The sequence below is a fragment of the Dendrobates tinctorius genome, unplaced genomic scaffold (genome assembly GCF_039654945.1).
Source record: "Dendrobates tinctorius isolate UK_male_01 unplaced genomic scaffold, ASM3965494v1 ptg000384l, whole genome shotgun sequence".
NCBI classification, from domain to species: Eukaryota; Metazoa; Chordata; class Amphibia; order Anura; family Dendrobatidae; genus Dendrobates; species Dendrobates tinctorius.
In genome coordinates, this window is record NW_027362050.1 from 1,995,135 (window position 1) to 2,022,601 (window position 27,467).

The following is a 27,467-nucleotide window of genomic DNA, read 5'->3' on the forward strand; positions in this document are numbered from 1 at the left end:
TATGTTTGGTATGTATGAAGAATGGACAGCGTGTGGACCCAATTCACATGAGCTATTATTCACATGGACCTCAGCTTGCTCCTTTGACCAGACCAACGCATGTACACAGTAAGCAGCTCCCGCACCCCCATTTACAAATTGCAGATGTGTATTGTTGTTTAAATTCAGTGGGCCATGTGCATTTACAGCAAATATTAGTGTTCAGAGAAGAGAAGACCGTGCACCATTGTCAATTTTTAATTATACATTGAGATGTAATAACTTTATTAGAAGGACGCCATCTTTATACACTCCATAAGTACATATATACAGAAAGTATTAAAGGAAGACTGAGAAGACCATCACAATGCTGTCATAAATGACGCACAACAGCATCCGGCTTGGCCATGGAATAGGGACAACAATCAGCTGTGATACATTTTCAGTAGACAGTTCCGTAAGGTGACCATGTATCTCTCCCAAAGAGACTGCTGCCTATAAAGAAGGACACAGTCAATATGGTGGCTGGTGATACCACATATGCATTTCAGAACAAGAATAAGTTTTGTAAATTAATCAGTGATGAAACTTGAATCCAAAATTAAAACTGATAAACTTGTGTTTTTTTGTTTTGTTGCATACGTGACAATTCACAAACGTCTGAATGAGGCTCAACGTGGGCATACAATGTAGCACAGTTAGGCCGGGATCACACTACCGTGCGTGATGCAAGAAACTCACACAAGTCTCTCGCATCAACACCCGCTGATGCCGCCAGCACTCAGGACTGGCGCTGCGGCTGCATGTATTTCTATGCATGTATTTCTATGCAGCCGCAGCTCCGGTCCTGAGTGCTGGCGGCAGCAGCGGGTGTTGATGCGAGAGACTTGTGTGAGTTTCTTGCATCACACACGGTAGTGTGATCCCGGCCTTAGGTGTAAAATACACATCAGATCGGTTGCGAAGTCTTCAAGTGTGTTTGCCAGCTTTAGACACTTGCCTTGGTTGAAAAGGATCTTACTGGATTTCTTTTTTTTTTACATTTGTTTTTATCGCATTTTTTTCTTTGCAGGTTTAGTCTCTTTTTGGTATGCTCTATTTTAAGTTAAGATGCTTTGGTTTGGATACTTTCTGTTACTTAAATGGAAACCCACCAGGTCCCCCTGTACCTCCCGATAATAAATCCCATCCACTTTGCTGCAACTGTTCGATGCGCAGTGGAAATACGCGGCATCAAAATCTACCAAATACTCATTGTGGGAACTTCGCCTTACAGACTGTGATGTCCGAACAGCACACGGGTCTCCTGAACCAAACTCAACAACCCTTGTTGAGTTTGTGTCAGAAGATCTGCGCCTGGTCCAAACATCACAATCTAAAGTCGGCTGCTGAAAGACGGACACGTAATATGGGCCTGAAGACCGGGGTCAGAGCATATATAAAACCATTTATTTCTCTTTCAGAAAAGACAGAAGATTTTTCAACCATATGGTCATCTGTCTGCCAGCCGTATGCAATCTGTATGTCCATTTTTGACATCGTATACCATCCGATTGTAAACATCGATCAAAAAAGTATTACAAGCCCAGGTACAGTTTCCTATGTTAAAGATTGAAATGGATCTGTTAGATGCTGACGCTGTATGGATTGCGTCTAGATCGCATTCATTTTTTTATGTGCTCGATGTTTAATAACTCGCTGACCGTGCTTCAAATGCGCGCAACAATCAGTGATCGATTGCTCAGCCAATTTTCTCGGCAGCACAGGTGCTGTTTACAAATGGCAATGAGCTGCCGAGAATGATGATCTTTTATCAAACCAACAGATAATTTTACCTGACAAACAAGCGTTTTACTTAATTGATGGATGATCGGCGGCCTGTTTAGACTGCACAATTAATGGGAAAGTTCCTAGGATAATCATGCGGTGTAAATTAACTTTAATATGTTACTTACCCCCAAGATTTCTTGCCTCAACCTAAACCACATTGTATCCTGTAAAGCTCATATCATTTCTTCTACTTCTGTGAAGTCCATTGAGCACGACTATGGATCTGATTATTTGGGATCCATAGTGGCACAGACTGGGCTTTAATTAGGAGACACTGCAGATGATTGCTAATTGGACTCGCCCTACCCACAGTCACTACCTGAATAGTCCTATTAAATATCACCCATCAGGAAATGCGGCGCAGGAAGATTGACGAGAAACAACACAATTTTCTACGTAATAAAATACAGGAATTTGCTGCTGAAGAATTTAAGGGAAGAAGCGGTAGTAGGAAAAAGATGAAAATGTGCCGGAGGGGGAAAATAGGCTTAAGACAGGACAGGATGTGCTGCAGTTACATCAGTGAGACCTATAAAACACTCACTTGAAGGCATCGAGAGCGCGAGCAGATGCCGTGTACTGAGTGAGAAACAGTTGAACGTCCGAAGACGACCAGTTACAAGCTTTACAAGGTTCTATAAACTGGAAGAGAAATAAAAAAAAGAAAACGGCATCTGTTACTTATTACATTGCCCCGTCAATAACACCTACCCATCCTAATAAAAGACCCATCCAAATTCAATGTGGGACTATGATTTAATCGCTCTTATGGTGACCAAAAAAGATTTAGTTTCGACCCAAAAAGAAACCATCACTGATAGTATCTGAAGGGATGTGGGCGCCCTCCTATCACTACAAGCGGCAGGTGCTTCTATAGTCTGATGGTGATGGCACTGCACACACATCCGTGCTGTATAGAATCTCTGTGAATAATGGAAAGAACAATACATGGAGTTGAGAAAAAACATTTGCATGATCGTGGTTCAGTGGTCCCATCAGTAGTCTGTGGCCACCAGAACAAAGAACGGCTAACCTCGTACTAGTTGCAGCATTATGTATTGTGCCGAAACGGAATGAAGTCACAGCAGCCCACTAATCAAAATATATCGTACATAGGAGGCTCGCAGTACTCTAGTGTGGGGGCCACGCAATACCAAAATGTCTGCTGAACCAGGGTCTGCAAATATTTTTGCTCAACTCTAGTTATAAGGAATATTATTGAGCATTTCTGCGTAAGAAGGACTTGTCGGCATCGTTGTATTGCCAGTAGTGATGAGCAAGCGTGCTCGGATATGGTGTTATCTGAGCATGCTTGTGTGCCAACAGTGTCTTCGATGTGCTCGAATAATATGTTTGAGTCACCTCGGCTGCATGTCTCCCGGCTGTTCGACAGCCGCAACACATGCAAGTATTACCTGTTTATAAGGCAATCCCTGCAAGTGTTGCGGTCGTTCAACAGCCACGAGATATACAGGCACGGGGACTAGAATATAGTATTCGAGCACGCCAAAGACAGCCCATTTCACAAGTCCGATTCTCTCGTACATGTTCCATGTTTTTTCATGTGTGTTACATGCATCTATTATAGTCTATGAGGAAGCCTCCATTTACTATGTTGTTTGATGCTGACCAATCAAAAAAAAAAATTAAAAGGTCATGTCTGTTTTTCATCCTGGCCCCACACAGCAAACTCACCCATGATGGTAAAAACACTGATGAAAGCTACTCAGTTTTTCATATTAAAAAAAAGGACGCGTGAAACCGATCTAATTGATACAGAAGTCAACTAAACAGTTAGCCATCTTTACTTGAATACCTTTTCCACAAGATCGATGAAGAAATCCCGCAAGTCTTTGTTATGGGTAAGGCTTGTTCCGATATTCACCAAGGCCCTAGAGAGCATCTGTAAGGAGGTAATGATGTCTGTGAGCTCATATACAAGCGCAGGGTCATACATTTGTGCCATATAAAGATAACATAGGACAAACCTTAAAATTTGCTTCCATCTCTTGGAACACTGCGATTTTTCCTCTAAGTGACGTACAGACCAAGCTAGAAAAAGAAAAAACGCAACCGCTTGTCTAAAATAGCCTGATGCTAAGAAGTCACTGCAATGGATAAGAACATAGTTCTGAAACTCGTTTGCGACTTTTATCTCCTGCATGATTTATTTCGAGTTGTTTTACTGATCTACAATAAAGAAGATGCATTTTAGCAAGGTAAGAACCCGACTGCTGGATGTTATCGTTTCCTACAGTTCGATTTGATCACGCTTCTGTCACAGACCGTAGGAATCAAAGGGTTAACCGCCAGGATCAGAGCCTTCTCCAATCCAAGATGTAGCGCAGAACTGTAGTAAAAGTTTATTTTGTCAGAGCGCAAATGCTCAGTGAGATGTTAACTCCCCCTCTTTCAGTGACGCCAAAAGATGCCACTACAAATGGAGGATCAGCATCATCCGCCATCAGCTATTGTGTTTTCTCGTCCATTATTTTGAGTCCCATCAATGATGCAGCGCCTGAAGGTACAATAACTCTGCAAAACATTTTGGAAGCAGTTCAGTGTGAGGACAGCCGTCAGCTCTGCAGACAGCAGTGTTAATCACTATGAGAAGCTATGAAGGACCAGAACTATTGTACCAGCAGATCAATTTTAACTAGTGATGAGCGAGTGTACTGGGATAAGGTGTTATCTGAGCATGCTCGAGTGCTAACAGAGTGTCTTCAGTGTGCTGAAATAATATGTTCGAGTCCCCGCAGCTGCATGTCTCACGGTTCTTTGTTGGGCAATCCCTGCATGTGTTGCGGCTGTCAAGACATGCAGCTGCAGGGACCAGAACATATTTTTCGAGCATGCCAAAGACACTCGGTTAGCACCTGAGCATGCTCAGATAACACTTTATCCGAACATGTTCGCTCATCACTAATTGTAACCCATCAGTCCTGCTGAAGGATGACAGGCCATATGTATTCATCTCAAAAAGAACAGGTTCACATTTCTCACCTCTTATGTTGGTCGAGAAGGTCTTTATCTGTTATCAGAATTTTCAGTTCTTTCAGATCTTGTAGAAACTCTTTATCCAAATCCATGTCCATGTCATCTGCTACATCTGCAGGAAACAGTCTTGGAAGTAAGAACTGCCACGTGAATGAGGCCTTGTCCAATTGTAGTGGATACTATATTTTTTTCCTCCCCTATAAGTCCATTCTCCTCCTCATTGCTGAAAGGATGAATGGACGTCATCTTCCTGACTAATAGAGGACGGTCCCACCTGCAGGACTCTTCTCTGACATCCAAATGGCATATACAGGCAGGGCTTGTCCTCTCTGAGATAAGCGCATTAAAATTGACATTCTTCCCACTCATGTGCCCGGTTTACTCACCCATTGCTCCTAAAGTCCAGTTCTGGATAAGATGCTCTGCACATGTTGCAAAATCCTCAAACGTCAAGTACTGGAGCTTTCTCTTGCCCGTTTCAAAGCGACTGTTTGCAAAAAAAACTATTGCAGCGTAATCTCTAAAATGCAAACACAGAATATTTGTTTACAAAATATGAAATAATCTCTCTTTTTTTTTTTATTTGGACCAAAGTCGGTATAAAAAAAAAAAAAAAAAAAGGGGGAATGCACAAGATTAGGAAAACATGTCTGCAGTTCCCAGATTGTACGGGGAATTTCAGGTGTTCATATTTATTTTTTTGCTGTATTTTTATAATTTTCATAGATCAGACATTTACAGATGTGACAATAGCAAATTACTACTTTTTTATTTTATTTGGACTGGAAAAAGGAGCGGAGTGGATGGGGTAAAACGTTTCATATATATTAAATATATGTAAAAAAAAAATAAATAAATTAGGTTAGGCTTCATTTATATTTTTTTTTGCCTCCCTAGACAACTTTAACCTGCGATTATCTGATCACTTAGGTTATTTTCGCACGTTGCATTTTTGCTGCATATTACAGTATCAGCAAAGTCTGAGATTTCAGAAGCCTCATGCACACACATTGTTTTTTTTTCCTGACTGATTTGGAAAACTGCAGCCTGTCACTTCTCTCAGCGTTTTGTATGCGTATTTGCACCAATTTCTTAATCGCCTCATTGGGGGACACAGAATACCATGGGTGTATGCTGCTGCTGCTGCTAGGAGGCTGACACTATGCAAAACAAGAAAATTAGCTCCTCCCTGGCAGTATACACCCACCGACAGGCACCAAGTACCTCAGTTTGTGCTTAGTGTCTGTAGGAGGCGGACCGGGATCTCCCCAGATCCGCGTTTAACTTCCTTTTTTCCTTTTCAGGGTTTTGTTGTGTGTATTAATGTTTTCCATTTATTTTTCAAATTCAGCATCGGGAAACCGGGTGTAAGTTCATCCTGCTTTCCCATATCAGGCGGCTGATCGAGCAGTGTGGTACTGCCCACATCGCAACTCTCAGGACCGCAGGCAGGACCTTTCCCCTATCACCCTCGGGTGCTAGGGCTGATGACAGGTGGCGTTCTAGCCGAGTCCCCTCCTCACCCCTCTCCCGGGACAGAGCTGAGAGGAAGACGGCGGTCACCAGCGGTGACGTTTCCCTTCCTAACAAGAGATTGGCGCCGTCTTCTGCACCATGCGGACATGGTGCGGGTACAGAGGATTCTCTCTCCCAGCGGCCTGCTCTCTACTCGTGGGCCCCTGTGGTCATCCTCTTCAGGGACATCAGGTAAGCTGTATGAATGTCCCCGCCAGCCCCGCATTCAAGCATGGACCAAATCTGAATCCCTGCAGCGTCCATAGGCGCCTCTAGTAGTCCCCCCCCCCGCATTCATTCCACTGGAAGCTATCATGGTCGGCGCATCGGGTACATCACCTCTGCCCGTTTGAATTTCCCGCCCCTTTTGCCTCAGACGCACGCCTCTCTCTCTCCATCGCTTCACTGGGGGGGGGGGGTTCAGCGGTGGTCCCGGTGTCTTTATTAGCTCTGCGGCCTCGCGGGCCCCGGGTGCGTCGCCGGTTATTGGACTTGGGTAGGAGACGCGGTGTTCACTTCCTTTTTTAGCCCATCACAGGGCTGCTTTCTCCTTGGCGCCGTCAGGCTTTTCCTCCTAACCGAGCCTCCTCGGGCCTTCATCCAAACACGCAGCGCTGCCGCTAAGCCCCGCCCACCACTATCGGTAACCTGGCGTTCGGCAGATATCGCTCTCTCCCTTCTATGGATCTCTGCTTGGGGGACACAGCGGCGTCCTGCTGCACATCTGAACCTCGGTAGGCCCTGCTATTTTCCTGAGGCCACTATTAGCTCCCTGTGGCAGTTCCTTATCAGATTCTTGCGCACATACTGCCTCAGAGTACACATATGCCCAACCCTGCAAGGGCGCTCTATTCCAGACCCACCGCTATTCACTACGCCTGTGCGCGCTGTAAAAAGAAGTGGGCATCAGGTCAGTCGTCTCCCTTCTGTCCGTCCTGCAGCCCTTATATTATGTCTGCCCCTCAGGAGCACTCCGAACCCAGTAATGAGAGCACTCCCCCTCTCCCAGAGTGGGCCCGTTGCTATGTCTCAGTCGGTCTCTGACCTGACTAAAGTTTCTCAGTCCCTGGTCCAGGTCTTAGAACGTTTACCTCAGCTATCTATTGCCACCTGTGCGCCGACCGCCTCTCACGGTGAGTCGCCCGCACCTGACCACGACCTTCAGACGGATAGATCGAGTAGGAGTTCAAGGAAGCGGGCTCTGGCTGGCTCTTCGTCCAGCTCACAAGGTCCTTCCGCTTCTCCCAGGCTACGTTCCTCGTCTCCTTCATCAGAAGACGACCTTAGGTCAGACGATGATTCCCAATCGGGATCTGACTCAGAGGCAGACAACATGTCTAAAACACGAGACATGGTTGATAGTCTCATATCGGCTATTTTCCAAACCCTCAAAATAAAACAGGAAAAAGCACCGCTTCAGGAATGCTCTGTTTCCTTTAAGCGAGCGAATCCTCCCTCTCGAACACGTTTTTCAGGTCGCAAGTACTTGGATGTGCTATATCCTTTCGATGAGGATCTACTCACAAAATGGACTAAAGCTCCCGAAGTAGATCCACCAGTTTCCCGTCTCTCCTCTAAGACGGTTCTATCCCTTCTGGACGGGGCTTCACTTAAAGATCCAACAAACAGACAAATAGAATCACTGGCGAAATCAATTTTTGAGGCATCTGGCACCTCTCTGTCCTATTTTCGCCTCCGCCTAGGTGGCGAAAGTCATTTCAGCTTGGGCCAAAATTCTTCGCAAGGGTATCTTAGCTGCAGTCCCACAGGATGAGCTGGCAGATCTAGCAGACCAAATTAATCATGCGGGTAAATATCTTTTGGCCGCCTCCTTGGACGCGGCCGGGTACGTCGCAAGAGCTAACAGCAACATAGTAGCCATACGCCGCATCCTTTGGTTGAAGTCATGTAGTGTGGACACTACTTCTAAGAAGTCGCTCACCAATCTGGCATTTCACGGCTCTAGGCTCTTTGGCACCAAGCTGGATCAGATTATTTCGGATGCCACTGGTGGTAAAAGTACCTCCCTTCCTCAGTCCCGGCCTAGAAGGTTTTTCAACAGGAAAGCTTCTCGGCCGTTTAGGTCCTTTAGCCCCTTCTCTTCCACAGAAGGTTCATCCCAGCAGGACCGGCCCTCCGCTTCCAGAGACTGGAGAAAACCATCATATAAACCCGCTCCCTGCTGGAGATCAAGAGGTCAGCCCTCAAGGTCTTTAGGCTCCCAGTCCGGCAGATTTTCATCCAAGTGACGGGTCACCCCCACCTGGAAATTCTTCCAGGGTGGGAGGCAGACTTTCCTCTTTCAGGGACGCATGGCTATCCGTGGTCGACGACGCTTGGGTCAGGGAAATTATCGTATCCGGTTACAAGATCGAATTTTCCTCCCCCCCAAACAGATGCTTCTTTCTGTCTCATCCCCCAAGACAGCGGTCCCAGATTCCAGGGTTCCTTCAGGCCGTCTCCTCCCTTCTTTCCGCCGGAGTTATCGTTCCCGTTCCTTCAAACGAACGGTTTTCAGGTTTTTACTCGAATCTCTTCCTAGTCCCGAAAAAAGACGGCTCCCTTGGACCTCAAGTTGCTCAATTGCCACGTGAGAATCCTCCACTTCAAAATGGAGTCCCTGCGCTCAGTGATAGCCTCAATGGAACCCGGAGAGTTCCTTTGCTCTGTGGACATTCAGGATGCCTATCTTCACATTCCTGTTTGTTTGCAACATCAAAGATTCCTCCGCTTCGCGATTCAGGAAAATCACTATCAGTTCACGGCCCTTCCTTTCGGCCTAGCCTTCGCTCCCCGGGTTTTCACGAAGGTGATGGTGACAGTCATGGCCATCCTTCGCTCCAGGGGGATCCTCATCATCCCTTATCTGGACGATCTCTTGATCAAGGGCTCGTCTCGCCAAGACTGCATGCAAAGTCTTCAGATAACCCTGGATACTCTCGACCGCCTTGGATGGATAGTCAACAAAGAGAAGTCCATCCTGCTCCCTACTCAGCGTCTGACCTTTTTGGGCATGGAATTCGACACGAATCTAGCCCGGGTGTTTCTACCGAGGGACAAAGTTTCAGCCCTTTGCAAGGGAATCCGATCTCTGAAACGCTCAAGGCCCATTCCCCTTTGGTCCTGCATGAGGACCCTGGGGAAGATGATAGCCTCTATGGAAGCAGTGCCTTACGCACAATTTCACACTCGCCCTCTCCAGCTGTCCCTCCTTTCAACCTGGGACAAGACCTCTGCATCTCTGGATCGCCCCATTCTCCTGCCTCTCAGAGTAAGGCAGTCCCTGACTTGGTGGACATTACCGATGTCAGTTCTCCAGGGAAGGTCCTTTCTACCGCCTCAGTGGCAAGTCATCACCACCGATGCTAGTCTCCTAGGATGGGGGGCGGTTTTCCATCGGAAAACGGCCCAAGGGCGCTGGGACGCCCAGGAGTCTCTGCTTCCCATCAACCTTCTGGAGATCAGAGAGATCTTCCTTGCTCTACTCTGCTGGCTGCCTCTTCTCGTGGGCAAACCAGTCCGCATTCAATCGGACAACGCCACGGCCGTGGCGTACATAAACCATCAGGGCGGTACTCACAGCAGGCAAGTAATGACAGAAGTGGCGAAGATTCTGCGTTGGGCAGAGCATTATGTTCCGGCGATCTCCGCCGTCCACATTCCAGGGGGTGGAAAATTGGGCAGCCGATTTTCTAAGTCGCCAGGGCCTAGCGTCAGGCGAGTGGTCCCTTCACCCCACAGTCTTCACTCAGATTTGCCAGTGTTGGGGCACCCCGGACGTCGACCTCATGGCATCGCGGATGAATCACAAAGTTCCTTGCTTCGTAGCCAGGTCCAGGGACCCTCTAGCCGTCGGTTGTGACGCCCTAGTAATTCCGTGGTCTCAGTTCCAATTCCCTTACCTGTTCCTGCCCCTTGCCTTGATCCCAAGGGTGGTCAAGAAGATAAAATCAGAGGGCATCCCAGTAATTCTAGTGGCTCCAGACTGGCCAAGACAACCTTGGTACGCGGAACTGGTGAACATGCTCGCGGACGTCCCCTGGAGGCTTCCAGATCGTCCAGATCTTCTCTCTCAAGGCCCTCTTTTCCACCAGAATTCTCAGTCTCTAAGTTTAACGGCATGGCCGTTGAGGCCGCGATTCTGAGAGACTCAGGTTTTTCCAGCCAGGTTATCCAGACCATGATTAGAGCTAGGAAACCAGCCTCCTCTCGCATTTACCTTCGGTACAGGAAGGCTTTTTTCTGTTGGTGCGATGACAATAATGTTTTTCCTTTGTCTTTCTCCATTCCATCCATTCTTGGCTTCCTCCAGTCCGGCTTAGATGCGGGCCTGTCCCTCAGTACCCTCAAGGGCCAGGTATCAGCTCTGTCGATCGTTTTCCAGAGGGATCTGGCCCCCTTGCCGCAATTTAAAACCTTTCCATCGGCTCTGTCGATCCTTTTCAAGAGGGATCTGGCCCCCTTGCCGCAAGTTAAAACCTTTCTCCAGGGAGTCGCCCACGTGGCGCCTTCTCATCATTCTCCGATAGATCCGTGGGACCTCAATCTCGTTCTTGGCGCTCTTTAAAAGGCGCCGTTCGAGCCTATTCAGGACATCCCTCTGTCCCTTCTCTCATGGAAGGTAACCTTTCTGATCGCCATTACATCCATTAGGAGAGTTTCTGAGCTGGCGGCTCTGTCCTGTCGTTCCCCGTACCTAATCCTCCATCAGGATAAGGTCGTTCTCAGGCCAGTTCCTTCCTTCCTTCCAAAGGCGGTATCCCCTTTCCACATTAATGAGGATATTGTACTTCCTTCTTTTTGTCCTGCGCCGGTCCACCGTCTGGAAAAGTCGCTCCACAACCTGGATGTAGTGAGAGCCTTGCAGGTCTACCTTGCCAGGACTGCTTCGTTTCGTCAATCCGACTCCCTGCTTGTCATCTCTGAAGGTCGCCGAAAAGGGCTTCCGGCATCCAAATCCACAATTGCTCGCTGGATTCGTTCTACCATTCTGGAAGCTTACCGCCTTCAGGAGAAACTGCCCCCCCGGGAGTGAGAGCCCACTCCACCCGGGCTGTAGGGGCTTCTTGGGCGGTTCAACACCAGGCTTCGGCTTTACAAGTTTGCAGAGCCGCGATCTGGTCGTCTTTGCACACGTTTGCGAGGTTCTACAGGGTTCATACCCAGGCCTCGTCTGATGCAGCTCTTGGTAGGAAGGTGCTGCAGGCGGCGGTAGCTCGTCGGCCGACCTAAGCCCTTCCTTCTCGTTCCTTATTGCTGTTCCCACCCTCGGGACTGCTTTGGAACGTCCCATGGTAATCTGTGTCCCCCAATGAGGCGATAAAGAAAGAGGGATTTTTGGGTTCTTACTGTAAAATCTCTTTCTTGGAGCCTTCATTGGGGGGACACAGCACCCTCCGTGTTTAAGTTGTACCGTGTTGGGTCTTCGAGTCCCTTGTTGGGTTGGTACATATTTTGAGAGTTTTGGTTGCTTTTCCTACTGCTTTCTCACCAACTGAAGTACTTGGTGCCTGTCGGTGGGTGTATACTGCTGGGGAGGAGCTAATTTTCTTGTTTTGCATAGTGTCAGCCTACTAGCAGCAGCAGCATACACTCATAGTAATCTGTGTCCCCCAATGAAGGCTCCAAGAAAGAGATTTTACGGCAAGAACCCAAAAATCCTTCTTTTTCACCCATAAGAAACAATGGGTAAGTGCAAAAACACAGCAAAAAAATGCAGCAATCATTTTTTGCTGAAAAAACCTAAGGAAGTTAAATTAGGCTTTTTTGGTGGGCGTTAAACTTTATCCACAGACAGTAAAAAAGCAGCACAAAAACGCAGGAAAAACTCAGCAAAACCTGCTTTTCATAAGCCGCTTCTTTACTGCCAAGAGAGCAGGTTTGGCCTGCAGAAAAAAATGCAGCAAAAATGCAATATGTGAACATAGCTTAATACTACAGTATATACTGTAGCACATTAGTATGGTAGTATATGGTAAAACATGATGCTACTCACTCATGGAAGCCCAAAGATGGTGGGAAAGGTTGCCCACAGCTGTCAAGGTAACCCATCGGCTCACTGTGGGTGCTCAAATCGATTGCAACCATTCAGAAAGAAATTGACAGCAGCAATCAGAGCTAGAAGCTGGTGCAAGCTGTGTAGCTCCTGTCCTGTTTGGAGTGAGTTTAGCCTTCAAGTCACTGTTCGGTCACATTCAGACATTTGTTCCAATGCATGGAATGGCCGGTGACTCTCCCCACCCCTGCACGACGGCCTCATAGAAATACATGAAGTTGTCACGCTTGGTCAGGAGACCGCCGGCTAGTCCTCACACTTAAGTCTGATCTCTGACGAATTTACAAATGTCTGAATTCGCCCTTCACTGCAGACCAGCCGACAGGCTTCGTTTGCAGGACACAAAGCTATTTTGGACTTTTTTTTCATAGGAATGAACTAGAATTTTACAGTCACTGAGCAATGGAATATATCACTTCTTATTAACGCACAGAACATGTAAGGTTGGATGACCTACCTGGCGAGTTTGTCTGACAAAAGGAAATTCTGCTGAATATTTTCCACGAGAGCACCTCTCATTTCTTCTACTACCTTAAAGACTCGCTTAAAATTGTCAAACTGAAAAGAAAATTTATTTATATATATACACAAACACACACTCAAAACAATACATGTAAATGAGAGGATGCAAGGTGACAGGACTGGGAAATAGAGTAGTCAGATACCTGTCTCCTGCAGCTCTTCAGGGTCACCCCAGTCTTCGCACTTATATCATCCAGATCTTTCTTGGTTCCTTTAGAGAGTTTCTTTCCAAGAACTTCCCGCACAAAAGCTTCATCAAAAGCATAGTACCTAGAGCAAGACAGGCCTTAAAGGGATTGTCTGGACAGGTGATATTGATGATGCATCCCCAGCTTAGGTCACTAGTGTCCGAACAATGGGGGTCTGACACCCGGCACCCCACCGATCAGGGGGCTGTTAGCCCCAGAAGGATGTAAGTGTTCAGTATGTAGTGTCTGATGCCAGGAAGTACAAATAATCTTTTGTATAATAAAATAGCAGCTGATCCGCAGTGCAGACAGCAGCTGATTCGCAGTGCAGACAGCAGCTGATCCGCAGTGCAGACAGCAGCTGATGATCCGCAGTACAGACAGCAGCTGATGATCCGCAGTACAGACAGCAGCTGATGATCCGCAGTACAGACAGCAGCTGATGATCCGCAGTACAGACAGCAGCTGATGATCCGCAGTACAAAATAGAAAAAACACGGCACTCAGTGTGGAGGGAGGTGCACAAGTCGGGTATCCAGCCAACTAACAATGTAGTACAAAAACTTGGCACTCAAAAGAAAAATTGATTTGACAGTTCCTTTATTGTAAAAGGCATCCAGTTAAATATACTTCTTTTACTTCTTTAAACGTTTTCGGTCATAAAATTGACCTTCATCAGAAACAGAATTTTTTCACAGTTGGTTTTAACTGAGAGGAACTGTAATGGACGCTGTCTCTCATACCAGCAGCACATGCATCCAGCCACAGACCAAGCGCTATTCCTCTGCACCCTCAGTGCTTCTCCTGAACAGCGCGTTCACTCTCCCTGTGATACACTTGCCTCCCTGGGCAGGACAGGCCATTTGGAGAATCACAGCACCCAGTTGTGGACATTCATGCCTGTCACAAACAATACAGGATAGTTTCCTGAATATATTACAGTACAAATTTCTGGACACCCACACCAATTATTGGATCTACCGGTCCCTGTATAACCCAAGGTGTCAAACCCGTTGGTCTGGTGATTTCCTACATGAATGGTGTCCTTTCACCCTCAGTAGCTGCTGCTTCCCAGATGTCTGTTTCTCCACATTATTAATGAATATACCCAGTACTGAATAGTGCCTACTTATGACAGCGGTTCTTTAATAATAATAATAATAATATATGGAATTTTCCATTACAGTTCCTCTCAGTTAAAACCAACTGTGAAAAAATTCTGTTTCTGATGAAGGTCAATTGTATGACCGAAAACGTTTAAAGAAGTAAAAGAAGTATATTTAACTGAATGCTTTTTACAATAAAGGAACTGTCAAATCAATTTTTCTTTTGAGTGCCAAGTTTTTGTACTACATTGATCCGCAGTACAGACAGCAGCTGATGATCCGCAGTACAGACAGCAGCTGATGATCCGCAGTACAGACAGCAGCTGATGATCCGCAGTACAGACAGCAGCTGATGATCCACGGTACAGACAGCAGCAGATCCGCGGTACAGACAACAGCAGCAGATCCGCAGTACAAACAGCAGCTGTTCCACAGTACAGACAGCAGCTGATCCACAGTACAGACAGCAGCTGATCCACAGTACAGACAGCAGCTGATCCACAGTGCTCGGCCGTAGCTAATGCACATTTAAAGGTGTTGAGCAGCTCAGCTCTATTCAATGTTTACTTTCAATAAGTTAATAGCAGCTGATTGTTGGGGGTGCTGGAAAAACATGACCCACATTACATGTGTGTGATAACTTGCTGACCCCCGCTCTCTATATATATGCCCATGTTGCATGCATATGCAGGATGATGTGAGTAGTAGTACCTCTCAATCAGCATACTCTGCTTGTAAGGTGGGATCTGAAAAAGTAACTGCTGCACCAGTTTAGGTGGGTAATGGAGAAGCCTTTCGATCATCTGAAATGTTCTGTAATGGTCCATGGTGTCACTCTCCAGGACGTCAGGGCCAGCTCCGGTCTGGTCTAATATGCCGCTCTTTAGACGCATATTCACCGCATCGCTCACTGCAAGAAAAAAACAACGAAATGAATAAATCCGGGACAACCCTTATACGAATGCAGCGTGTTTTTACGCTTGGACTGATGGTCAGGGTGTGAGAAAAGAAAAAGAGGGATTTTTTGGTACCGTAAAATCTCTTTCTTGGAGCCTTCATTGGGGGACACAGATTACCATGCGTGTATGCTGCTGCTGCTGCTAGGAGGCTGACACTATGCAAAATAAGAAAATTAGCTCCTCCCCGGCAGTATACACCCACCGACAGGCACCAAGTACCTCAGTTGGTGAAAAAAGCAGTAGGAGAAGCAACAATAACCCTTAAAATATGTACCAACCCAACAAGGGGCTCGTAGGCCCAACATGGTACAACTGAAAAAGGGAGGGCGCTGTGTCCCCCAATGAAGGCTCCAAGAAAGAGATTTTACGGTAAGTACCCAAAAATCCCTCTTTCTTTATCGCTTCGTTGGGGGACACAGATTACCATGGGACGTCCCAAAGCAGTCCCAAGGGTGGGAAAAGGCCTTAGGGAACGTGAAGAAAGGACTTAGGTCGGCAGATGTGCTACCGCCGCCTGCAGAACCTTCCTACCCAAGCCTGCATCGGACGAGGCCTGGGTATGAACCTTGTAGAACCTCGCAAAAGTGTGTAAGGACGACCAGTTCGCGGCCTTGCAAAGCTGTAATGCCGAAGCCTGGTGTCGGACAGCCCAAGAAGCCCCTACCGCACGGGTGGAGTGGGCTCACACTCCCGGAGGGGGACGTTTTTCCTGGAGGCGGTAAGCTTCCAGTATAGTAGAGCGAATCCAGCGAGCGATTGTGGATTTGGATGCCGGGAGCCCTTTCCGGTGACCTTCAGAGATGACAAGCAGGGAATCGGATTGACGAAGAGAAGCGGTCCTGGCAAGATAGACACGCAAGGCCCTCACCACATCCAGTTTGTGGAGCGACTTTTCCAGTGGGTGAACAGGCGAAGGACAAAAGGAGGGTAGGACAATGTCCTCATTGATGTGGAAAGAAGATACCACTTTGGGAAGGAAGGAGGGGATGGGCCTGAAAACAACCTTATCCTGATGGCGGATTAGGTAAGGGGAATGACAGGATAAAGCCGCCAGCTCAAAAACTCTCCTAATGGATGTAATGGCAATTAGAAAAGTTACCTTCCATGAGAGAAGGGAAAGAGGAATGTCCTGAATAGGCTCCTTATGGATATAATGTTATTCTCGGGCTTACTGTGCGCTGCTTGACCAGGATAAAATCACCACAACATGAGAAATTTGACCATTTAATTCCCAACGCGTTTCAAAGTGTGAACCACTTCTTCTTCAGTGGTTCACACTTTGAAACGCGTTGGGAATTAAATGGTCAAATTTCTCATGTTGTGGTGATTTTATCCTGGTCAAGCAGCGCACAGTAAGCCTGAGAATAACATTATATCCATAAGGATTCGTATTGGAGGTCACGCAGTGGACCTTCGGGCGTGCAGCAGGCTGACGGCGGGTTTATATGCTTATACCTCTCCTGGAAAGGGTGAGTAGACTTTTGTTATATCTATTCAATTGTCCACCAGATAAGACCCTATTGCGCTTTTCTGTTTCCTAGTTTCAGTATACTGAATAGGCTCGAAAGGCGCACTCTGAAGAGCGCTGAGAACGAGATTAAGATCCCACGGATCTATCGGAGAATGATGAGGAGGGGCCACGTGGGCGACTCCCTGGAGAAAGGTCTTAACTTGTGGCAAGGGAGCCAGATCCCTCTGGAAAAGAATCGACAGAGCCGAGACTTGGCCTTTGAGAGTACTGAGGGACAGGCCTGTATCTAGGCCGGATTGAAGGAAGTCAAGTATGGATGGAATGGAGAACGACATTGGAAAAACATCGCTGTCGTCGCACCAACGGAAAAAAGCCTTCCAGTACCTGTGGTAAATGCGGGAGGCGGATGGTTTTCTAGCCCTGATCATGGTCTGAATGACCTGGTTGGAAAAACCCGATTCTCTCAGAATCGCGGCCTCAGCCATGCCGTTAAACTCAGAGACTAACTCTGGTGGTAAAGGGGGCCTTGTGAGAGAAGATCTGGACGGTCTGGAAGCCTCCAGGGGACGTCCGCGAGCATGTTCACCAGCTCCGCATACCAAGGTCGCCTTTGCCAGTCTGGAGCTACAAGAATTACTGGGATGCCTTCTGTTTTTATCTTCTTGACCACCCTTGAGATCAAGGCAAGGGGAGGAAACAAGTAAGGGAGTCGGAACTGGGACCACGGGATTACCAGGGCGTCGCAACCGACGGCCAGAGGGTCCCTGGACCTGGCCACAAAGCGGGGAACTTTGTGGTTCATCCGAGACGCCATGAGGTCGACATCCGGAGTGCCCCAAAGCTGGCATATCTGACTGAAGATCGTGGGGTGGAGAGACCATTCACCTGATGCTAGGCCCTGGCGACTTAGGAAGTCGGCTGCCCAATTTTCCACCCCTGGAATGTGAACGGCGGAGATTGCCGGAACGTAACACTCTGCCCAACGCAGTATCTTTGCTACTTCTGCCATTACTTGTTTGCTGCTAGTACCGCCCTGGTGGTTTATGTGCGCCACAGCCGTGGCGTTGTCTGATTGGATGCGGACTGGTTTGCCCGCGAGGAGAGGCTGCCAGTTGAGGAGAGCAAGGAAGATCGCTCTGATTTCCAGAAGGTTGATGGGGAGAAGAGTCTCTTGGGCGTTCCAGCGCCCTTGGGCAGTTTTCCGATGGAAAACTGCTCCCCACCCAAGAAGACTGGCATCGGTGGTGATGACGTGCCACTGGAGAGGGAGAAAGGACCTCCCCTGCAGGACTGAGGAAGGTATTGTCCACCAGGTCAGGGATTGCCTCACACTGAGAGGTAGGAGAATGGGGAGGTCCAGAGAGACCGAAGTCTTGTCCCAGGCTGACAGGAGGAACAGCTGAAGAGGACGAGTGTGGAATTGGGCAAAGGGAACAGCTTCCATGGAGGCTATCATCTTCCCCAGGACCCTCATGCAGGACCGAAGGGGGATGGGGACTGTCCGCTTCAGGGATCGGATTCCCTTGCAGAGAGCTGAAAATTTGTCCCTCGGAAGGAACACCCGGGCCAGATTCGTGTCGAACTCCATGCCCAGGAATGTCAGTCGCTGGGTTGGGAGCAGGGTGGACTTCTCTCTGTTGATTATCCAGCCGAGACGGATGAGAGTATCCAGAGTGATCTGAAGACTCTGAAGGCAGTCTCGGCATGACGAGCCCTTGATCAACAGATGGTCCAGGTAAGGGATTATGAGGATCCCCCTGGAGCGAAGGATGGCCATGACGGCTGCCATGACCTTTGTAAAGACCTGGGTAGCCTAGGCTAGGCCAAAGGGAAGGGCTGTGAATTGGTAGTGATCTTCCTGAATCGCAAAGCGAAGAAATCTCTGATTTCGCAAACAAACAGGGATGTGAAGGTAGGCATCCTGTATGTCTACAGAGCAGTGGAACTCCCCAGGCTCCATTGAGGCGATCACCAAGCGAAAAGACTCCATCTTGAAGTGGAGGATCCGCACGTGGCGATTGAGTAGTTTGAGGTCCAAGATTGGGAGAAGCGAGCCGTCTTTTTTCGGGACTACGAAGAGATTCGAGTAGAACCCTGAAAACCGTTCGTTTGGAGACACAGGAACAATTACTCCAGCGGATTGGAGGGAAGAAACGGCCTGGAGGAACCCTGGGGTCTGGGACGGCTGTTTTGGTGGACGAGACTGAAAGAAGCATCTCTTTGGAAGGGAAGAAAATTCGATTTTGTAGCCGGATGTGATGATTTCCCTGACCCATGCGTCGTCGACAATGGACAGCCACGCGCCCCTGAAACAAGAAAGCCTGCCTCCCACCCACCCTGGAAGAACTTCCAGGTGGGGGTGACCCGTCACTTGGAGGAAAATCTACCGGAGCGGGACCTTGAGGGCTTGGAGGGTCGGCCCTTTGGTCTCCAGTGGGGTGCGGGTTTATACGATGGTTTTGTCCGTTGCCCGGAGGTAGAGGGCCGGTCCTGCTGGGAGGAATTTTCCGAGGAAGGAAAGGGGCGAAAGGACCTAAACTGACAAGGAGCTTTCCTGTTGAAAAAACGTCTAGGCCGAGACTGAGGAAGGGAGGTACTTTTACCTCCAGTGGCATCAGAAATTATCTGGTCCAACCTGGCGCCAAAGAGCTTAGAACCCTGAAAGGCTAGGTTGGTAAGCGACTTCTTAGAGGTGGTGTCCGCACTCCATGAATACGGCGTATGGCCACTATGTTGCTGTTAGCTCTTGCTGAACACCGGGCTGCATCCAAAGAGGCGGCCAAGAGGTATTTACCAGCATGATTAATTTTGGTCAGCCAGCTCCGCTAGCTCGTCTTGAGGAGCTGAGGCTAAGACGCCCTTGCGAAGAATTTTTGCCCATGCTGAAATGGCTTTCGCCACCTAGGCGGAGGCGAAACTGGGACAGAGAGAGGCGCCAGTTGCCTCAAAAATCGATTTGGCCAGAGATTTGATCTGCCTGTCTGTTGAATCTTTAAGGGATGCCCCGTCTGGAAGAGAGAGAACCGTCTTCGAGGAAAGACGGGAAACTGGCGGATCCACCTCGAGAGCTTTGACCCATTTTGTGAGAAGGTCCGCACTAAAAGGATATAGCACGTCTAGTTGCCTGCGTCCTGAGAATCGCTTTTCAGGATGTTCCCAGTGTTTGGTTAGCGTAGCCTCGAACTCCTTGTGATTAGGGACGGTTCGGGAGGGAGGTCTCGCTCGTTTAAATGGGACAGGGCTTTCTTGAAGAGGCGTCTTGTCCTCTTTAATTTTGAGGGTTTGGATAATAGCTGCTACGAGACTATCCACGTCTACGACTATACGCGTCTTGTCCTCTTTAATTTTGAGGGTTTGGATAATAGCTGCTACGAGACTATCCACCATGTCCTGAGTTTTGGACATGTGGTCCGTGTCTGAGTCAGACCCCGATTGGGAATCTACGTTTGACACAAGGTCGTCGTCCGAGGAAGGGGACGAGGAAAGTAGCCTGGGAGATGCGGATCCTTGTGAGCTGGAAGAAGAGCCAGACAGAGCCTGCTTCCTAGAACTCCTACCCGGTCTATCCCTCTGGAGGTCGCGGTCAGGTGTAGGCGACTCACCGTGAGAGGCGGTCAGAGCACAGGTGGCTGTAGATAGCTGAGGTAATCGTTCTAAGACCTGGACCAGGGACTGAGACACTTTAGTCAGGTCAGAGACCGACTGTGACATTGCAACGGTCCTCTCTGGGGGAGGGGGAGTGCTCTCATCCCGGGGGCTCGGTGTGCTCCTGTGGGGCAGACATAGTGGAAGGACTGCAGGACGGGCAGAAAGGAGACGACTGACCTGACACCCACTTCTTTTTACAGCGCGCGCAGGCGTAGTGAGTAGCGGTGGGTCTAGGATAGGGAGCCCTTGCAGGGTTGGGCATATGTGAAGACTACGGTATTATAGCAGAACGTATCTGAGAGGGTACTGCTGGGAGGGAGAGAGTACTGCCGAGGGAAGCTAATTAGAGCCTCAGGAATATAAGAAGAGCCTACCGTGTCCAGCTCCGCTAATCTGATGCGCAGCAGACAGATGTGTCCCCCAAGCTGAGATCCGCCCTTAGCGGTGGGCGGTGCTTAGCGGCCGTGCTGCGCGATTGGCTGTAGACTGCGGGGGGGGGGGCGCGGTTAAGGAGGAGAACTGAGAGCTACGAAGATAAAGTAGCTCTGTGATGGAAAGAGCGCGCGCAAAGCGGGGGCGTGAACAGACGGGGCCTCCCTATGCGAAAGTGAAACTAAAAACGCTATGCCGGTTTCCACCCCCGAAGTCTGTCATACACAACTGATGCACTCAGTACCCGTGACGCCGCAGAAATAAGGCAGGTATGAGAATTGGGGACCAGCTGCCTGCGGGCTTCAATGCCGAACACCCGGCTGTGGGCGGAAAGCTGAATTTCAAAAGGAGAGTAGGCATTGTCAGCTATCAGCGGTGCCGACCTCGATGACTTCTATGTGGGGCGAGCGCGGGACTATTCAGACTGCTTACCTGACGCCCACATGCTTCCCTGAAGAGGATGACCGCAGGGGCCCACGTTGAGGGGAGGCCGCTGGGAGTGAAGATCCTCTGTACCCGCACTGTGTCCGAGCAGTGCAGAAGACGGCGTCAACCCCTTGCTAGAAGGGGGGAGGTCACCGCCGGTGACCACCGTCTTCCTCTCAGCCCTCTCCCGGGAGAGGGGTGAGGAGGGGAATTGGCTAGGACCAGCCACCTGTCATCAGCCCGTAGCACCCAAAGGTGATAGGGATAAGGTCCTGCCTGCGGGCCTGAGAGTTGCGATGTGGATGACACCACATTGCTCGCTCAGCTGCCTGATATGGGAAGGCAGGGTGAGAATTTACACCGTTTCCTGACGCCGTATCTGGAAAATAAATGGAAAAGGTTAATACACACAACTAAAAACCTAAAAAGGAAAAAAAGAATGGTTAACTGCGGATCTGGCGAGAGCCCGGTCCGCCTCCTACAGACAATAAGCACTAACTGGGGTACTTGGTGCCTGTCGGTGGGTGTATACTGCCGGGGAGGAGCTAATTTTCTTGTTTTGCATAGTGTCAGCCTACTAGCAGCAGAAGTATACACCCATGGTAATCTGTGTCCCCCAATGAAGCAATAAAGAAAAACAAAAAAAAAAGCAAACACTTCAGGCTTCCATTTTTGAGATCTGACTCGCTCATTAAATTCAAAGTGTTAAAGGAAAAAAAAATGGATGCAATGTTTTTTTTAATGGATCCATTGCAATTATTGACATAGGAAAGTGCGTTTTACCTTGTACTATTTTTTTTTAATTAATAAAGTGTAAAAATGGATGTCATATCATGGTATATGGAGAACAACACAGGTGAATTTTTTTTTTTTTCTGGATGATACGCTACTCTCAACCCAGCCTGATTTATATAGGGTCAAGGCTACATACCTTATACGCTGCACTACAGCATTTCTCAGACAACTAGCGAACGACTAACTTCAATTTTGCTGCAAACTAGTAATAGCCAAGTCGTAGATATGCCACACACATGTTGCAGTCGCCTATGAAGTCTATGGTAAAGTGAGTCGCGTTTGACTTGCGACCGGGGACAAGAAATCCAATAGATTTGGAAACATTTGCGACTCGGGTGCTGCATGTCAGAATGCAACACCATAGCAAATCAATAGATGTGATATCACAAAGAAAGATGGATTTTTGCGTCACATGTTGCCCTAAGGCTAACCTCATCATATAAAGAAGATCCAGCCATCAGCCCCTTGTCTCGGCCATTTTTTTTTTCCTGTAAATAAACATGGCTGACAGAGGAAGGAGTTTTTCATGCGGCATTACTACCTGTATATCCATCCAGCCAGAGCTGATAAACCTCTTCATCAATCAGGGTGGTATTTCCAACAAACACATCCAGTTCATTGGCCATAATGATGGTTTCCTGTAAAGAGAAAACTGTGGATGAGAAATTCAGCTCGTGACTTTAAAATCTGACGCAACAATATGGATCAGTAATAAGATACGTAATACCTCACACAGGACTCCCCCCAATGCAACAGAAGAGGTGACCTCCGCACCAAATCAGCATGTAGCTCCTGTAGATACGCTGTGAACCAATCTGCACCAGTGACAATATAGTGATGGCTTGTTATGTATGGAAACATATAACTTAAAGCGATATTTTAGCATAAACAAATTGTCACTGAAACCACAGGATTGGCGCTGTTAGATTGGTGCTGATGTCCCCACCACTAGGGGTCTTTTCCCCCCTTTCTTACATAGCCATAAGCCCTGGAGTTAAATGGAGTGGCTGGTCTGGTTGCACGTGTTTTGCGGCTACATATATGTCTATAAAAATAAAGATAGCCGGGCAAAGGGAAACAAGTAATAGCAAGAACTGTGGGAAGAGGTAGCAGAGGTGGAAGTCAGGAAAGATAAAAGTGAAAAAAGGAATGAGGCCAAGGTCATTATCTAAAGGGTTATTCCCATTTTCATACACAAATACTGTCGGATAGTGCTGGTAAGTAAATACAAGCTTGTTTGCAATTTACGGCTTATTAACCCCTTAGCGACAGAGCCAGTTTGCAGCTTAATGACCAGGCCAATTTTTACAATTCTGACCACTGTCCCTTTATGAGGTTATAACTCTGGAACGCTTTAATGGATCCCGCTGATTCTAAGACTGTTTTTTCATGACATATTGTACTTCATATTAGTGGTAAAATTTCTTCGATAAGTCTTGTGTTTATTTATGAAAAAAATGGAAATATGGCGAAAATTTTGAAAATGTTGCAATTTTAAAACTTTAAATTTTTATGCCCTCAAATCAGAGAGATGTGTCACACAAATTTCTTAATAAATAACATTTCCCACATGTCTACTTTACATCAGCACAATTTTGGAAGCAAAATTTTTTTTTGTTAGGAAGTTATAAGGGTTAAAAGTTGACCAGCGATTTCTCATTTTTACAACAAAATTTACGAAACCATTTTTTTTAGGGACCACATCATATTTAAAGTCATTTTGAGGGGTGTACATAACAGAAAATAACCAAAAGTGGCACCATTCTAAACACTAGACCCCTCAAGGTGCTCAAAACCACATTCAAGAAGTTTATTAACCCTTTAAGTGCTTCACAGGAACTAAAGCAATGTGGAAGGAAAAAATTAATATTTAACTTTTTTTTGCAAAAAATTTACTTCAGAACCAATTTTTTTTATTTTCACAAGTGTTAAAAGAGAAAATCAACCACAAAATTTGTTGTACAATTTCTCCTGAATACGCCGATACCCTATATGTGGGGGTAAACCACTATTTCAGCACACGGCAGAGCTCGCAAGGGATGGAGCGCCGTTTGACTTTTTCAACGCAGAATTGGCTGGAATTGAGATCGGATGCCATGTTGCGTTCGGAGAGCCGTTAATGTGCCTAAACAGTGGAAACCTCCAACAAGTGACCCCATTTTGGAAACTAGACCCATTAAGGAACTTATCTAGATGTGTGGTGAGCACTTTGAACCCCCAAGGGCTTCACAGAAGTTTATAACGTAGAGCCGTGAAAATAAAAAATCCATTTTTTTTCCACAAAAATGATCTTTTCGCCCCCAAATTTTTATTTTTACAAGGGTAACGGGAGAAATCATACCCGCACAGTTGTTATGCGATTTGTCCTGAGTACGCCGATACCTCATATGTGGGGGGGAACCACTGTTTGGGCGCATGGGAGAGCTCGGAAGGGAAGGAGTGTCATTTTGGAATGCAGACTTTGATGGAATGGTCTGCGGGCATCATGTTGCGCTTGCAGAGCCCCTGATGGGCCTAAACAGTGGAAACCCCCCACAAGTGACCCCATTTTGGAAACTAGACCCCCTAATGAACTTATCTAGATGTGTGGTGAGCACTTTGAACCCCCAAGCGCTTCACAAAAGTTTATAAACGCAGAGCCGTGAAAATAAAAAGTCTTTTTTTATTTCCACAAAAGTGATTTTTTAGACCCCAATTTTTAGACCCCCAAAGTTGGCAAATAGTGGAAACCCCTCAATTCTTGCTCCAACCCTAACCCCAACACACCCCTAACCCTAATCCCAAATCCTAATTCTAACCCTAATTCTAGTTCGCCCTAACCCTAATTCTAACCCTAGTCCTAACCCTAGCCCAACCCTAACCCAACCCTAACCCTAGCCCTAACCCTAATGGAAAACTGAAAAAAAAAATATTTTCTTTATTCCATTATATTGACCTATATAAGGGAGTGATAGACGGGGGGGTTATGTACTATTTTTTTTATTTTGATCACTATGATCGTTTATCATAGTGATCAAAATAATGAATGGAATCTGCCAGCCGGAGCCGGCAGATTCCCGGCGGGCGCACTGCGCATGCGGCCGCCATTTTCAAGATGGCGGCGCCCATCGGAGGATGCCGGCGGGACGTGGGACCACCGGGAGGGGACGGAGGGCCATGGAGAGGTACCGGGGGGGGGGATCGGGGACCCTATTTCTCTCTCCTCTGATGTGCGATCACATCAGAGGAGAGAGAAATTAATTTTTTTTTTTTTTTTTGCGGTCGCCGTTATAGGGTTAATAACGGCGATCGCAAAAGCGGGGGTCGGTAAAAACCGACCGATTCATGTTCTCTGGGGTCTCGGCTACCCCTGGCAGCCGAGACCCTGGAGAAAATCCGACACTGGGGGGCGCTATTCACTTAAATCACAGCGCCGTGAATTAACGGCGCTGTGGTTTTAGTACCCTTAATTACCGCCGTAAGGCGTATCGGCGGTCGTTAAGGGGTTAAAATTAGCAAAAGCTCGAGCTATTGACACTTGTTTACAGCTTGTTGCCTAGGAGACCGACCGCCGCGTTGCTGTCCAGTTTGTAAGTACTGAACCTGGCCTCGGACTAGGTGGAAACAGCTCGCTCCAGTGATCCTGCCCAGCTTCCAAGCAGTGCTTACAAGCTCAATAGAAAACCTCTCTGCATGCTCTGCTGTCTATCAGCCATGGTCTCCAAGGCAACAAGATGTAAACAAAAGAAAAATGTTAATACCTCAAGAATAAAGAAAGAAGATCAAAGGAAAAACAACGAATAACAAAGGAAGAAGAAAAATGAGGGAGGAGGAAAAGAAAAAGGATGGAGGAGGAAAAGAAGAAAAAGGATGGAGGAGGAAAAGAAGAAAAAGAAGGGAAAGGAAAAAGATGGGAGGAGGAAAAGAGAAGAAAAAGGGAGGAGGAAAAGAGAAGAAAAAGGATGGAGGAGAAAAAGATGGGAGGAGGAAAAGAGAAGGAAAAGGGAGGAGGAAAAGAGAAGAAAAAGGATGGAGGAGAAAAAGATGGGAGGAGAAAAAGAGAAGGAAAAGGGAGGAGGAAAAGAGAAGAAAAAGAAAGGGAGGAAGAAAAAGAACGGAGGAAAAAGGGAAGTGGAGGAAGAGAAAAAGAGGGGGTAGGAAGAGGAAAAATAAAGAGGACGTGAAACAAGCATCTTACCCCTGAAATACGCCCTCTCCCAGCCCAGAGGAGATGACACGATCAGTTGCCCGCTGCGGACAATCACTGTGCTCAGCGGTCATGTGCTGCAATTGTGGTGTCGCCACTGCAGCTTGTTAACAAAGACCAGAGACCGCAACGGATGAGTAGAGCTGTTTATTATGGTCACATCTATTCTATTATTATGCATCGCTTATATAGCGCCATCATATTCCGCAGCGCTTTACATTCATTATAACTGTCCCCATTGGGGCTCACACTCTACATTCCCTATCAGTACGTAGTTTATAAATGGCCACTTGACGCTGACTGTCACTACAGGGTGCGCACACCGCCTGGCGTCAGGGGCTCACGGCTCCCCCATATGCTGAAGGCTACATTTGGTCCAGGTGGAGTGTGGTGAGCTTCCTATTTGCGATGCATCAACAGAAATACAATTCATCACAATTACTGAGGAAACCGCAGCTCTTGTGTCCTGCACACGCCACACAGGGCTACAGGAAAATGGCCGCCGCCACTAGAGCGCAGGAAGATGAGGTTGAAATCTCCTGGTAAACAGGACGGATACGGCAGGGACTGACGAATGTACGGCCGGTGACGAAACCCGGAGCTTTTCCCCTTCACCTCATAGCCGCGCACAGAGCGACCACCCGCAGTCACTGCTCCCTCTAGTCTCTGCTGCCACTCACCTTCCCCGCGCTCGCAGCTCCGCGAAAGAGGATCTTGGTGACGTCACCGTCACGTGACCCTGCTGTCTATGGCACGTGACCGCCCATTGCGGCAACTAGTCCTATGTAATGTGTGCAGCTCCTGCCAGGCCATGTGCGCAGGAAGGACAAACCCGCTGCGGGAAACGCTCCTTTTTTATTTCTATATTTAGGCTATGTGCACACGGAGCTTTTTTGCCTCTGCGGATTTTGTAGTGAAAACTGCAGATAAATCCACAGGACTAAAGTCCTGCGGTTTAACACCTCATAATGGATGAGGCTGCGGACCAAAGAATTGACATGCTGCGGATTGTAACCGCAACAAAACCGCGCGGAAAAATCTGCAGCATGTGCACAGCGTTTTCCAGTTTACCATTGAAAACAATGGTACTGTACTACGCAGCTAAATCTGCTGCCGCAGGGCCTGAATCACTGTGGATCCGCAGCAGAATCCGCACCGTGTGCACATGGCCATATATAGTTTGCAGATTTCTGATTGGACAGTTACAAAACTAATGGGGTAAAAAAATATATATCTAAGGCCTGTTCCACACATCAGTTTTTCACCATCAGTCAAAATCTGCCGTTTTGGAAAAAAAAAACGGATCTGGCATTTTTCTTTGCGGATCCGTTTTTTTCCCCCATTGACTTTCATTATCG

General features: G+C 47.6%; 2 protein-coding genes across 4 annotated transcripts in view; one reads left to right on the top strand and one right to left on the bottom strand.

Moving 5' to 3' along the window:
- Window positions 1–226: 226 nt before the first annotated feature.
- On the bottom strand, window positions 227–26,927 carry FIBP (FGF1 intracellular binding protein). Of its 3 annotated transcripts, none has more exons than XM_073563239.1 (11): window positions 26,790–26,927; window positions 22,465–22,561; window positions 14,904–15,102; window positions 13,042–13,168; window positions 12,834–12,934; window positions 5,193–5,326; window positions 4,813–4,918; window positions 3,798–3,861; window positions 3,626–3,712; window positions 2,354–2,451; window positions 227–474 (listed from the first exon to the last, which is right to left on the bottom strand). In XM_073563239.1, the coding sequence occupies exons 2-11, from the start codon at window positions 22,547–22,549 to the stop codon at window positions 405–407; spliced, it is 1,071 nt and encodes a 356-aa protein (XP_073419340.1). In that variant the 5' UTR covers window positions 22,550–22,561; window positions 26,790–26,927; the 3' UTR covers window positions 227–404. The 3 variants fall into 3 exon arrangements, with proteins under 3 accessions (XP_073419340.1, XP_073419341.1, XP_073419342.1); XM_073563240.1 differs by lacking the exon at window positions 26,790–26,927 and adding an exon at window positions 26,725–26,760; XM_073563241.1 differs by lacking the exon at window positions 2,354–2,451.
- The window catches only part of CCDC85B (coiled-coil domain containing 85B), a 40,604-nt gene continuing 39,559 nt past the window's right edge, over window positions 26,423–27,467 (top strand). The window contains exon 1 of the mRNA XM_073563244.1: window positions 26,423–26,499. The gene's annotated coding sequence lies outside the window, so the exon portion shown is untranslated. The remainder of the gene's footprint in view (window positions 26,500–27,467) is intronic.

Excerpts from the sequence above, each read along its gene's own strand:
- FIBP (XM_073563239.1), bottom strand. The coding sequence starts at position 22,549 with ATGGCCAATGAACTGGATGTGTTTGTTGGAAATACCACCCTGATTGAT. Across the intron at positions 13,169-14,903 it reads CAGAGTATGCTGATTGAGAG|GTACTATGCTTTTGATGAAG; the intron begins GTACTACTACTC and ends GTCTTGCTCTAG. Across the intron at positions 475-2,353 it reads CGCGCTCTCGATGCCTTCAA|GCAGCAGTCTCTTTGGGAGA; the intron begins GTGAGTGTTTTA and ends CCTTCTTTATAG.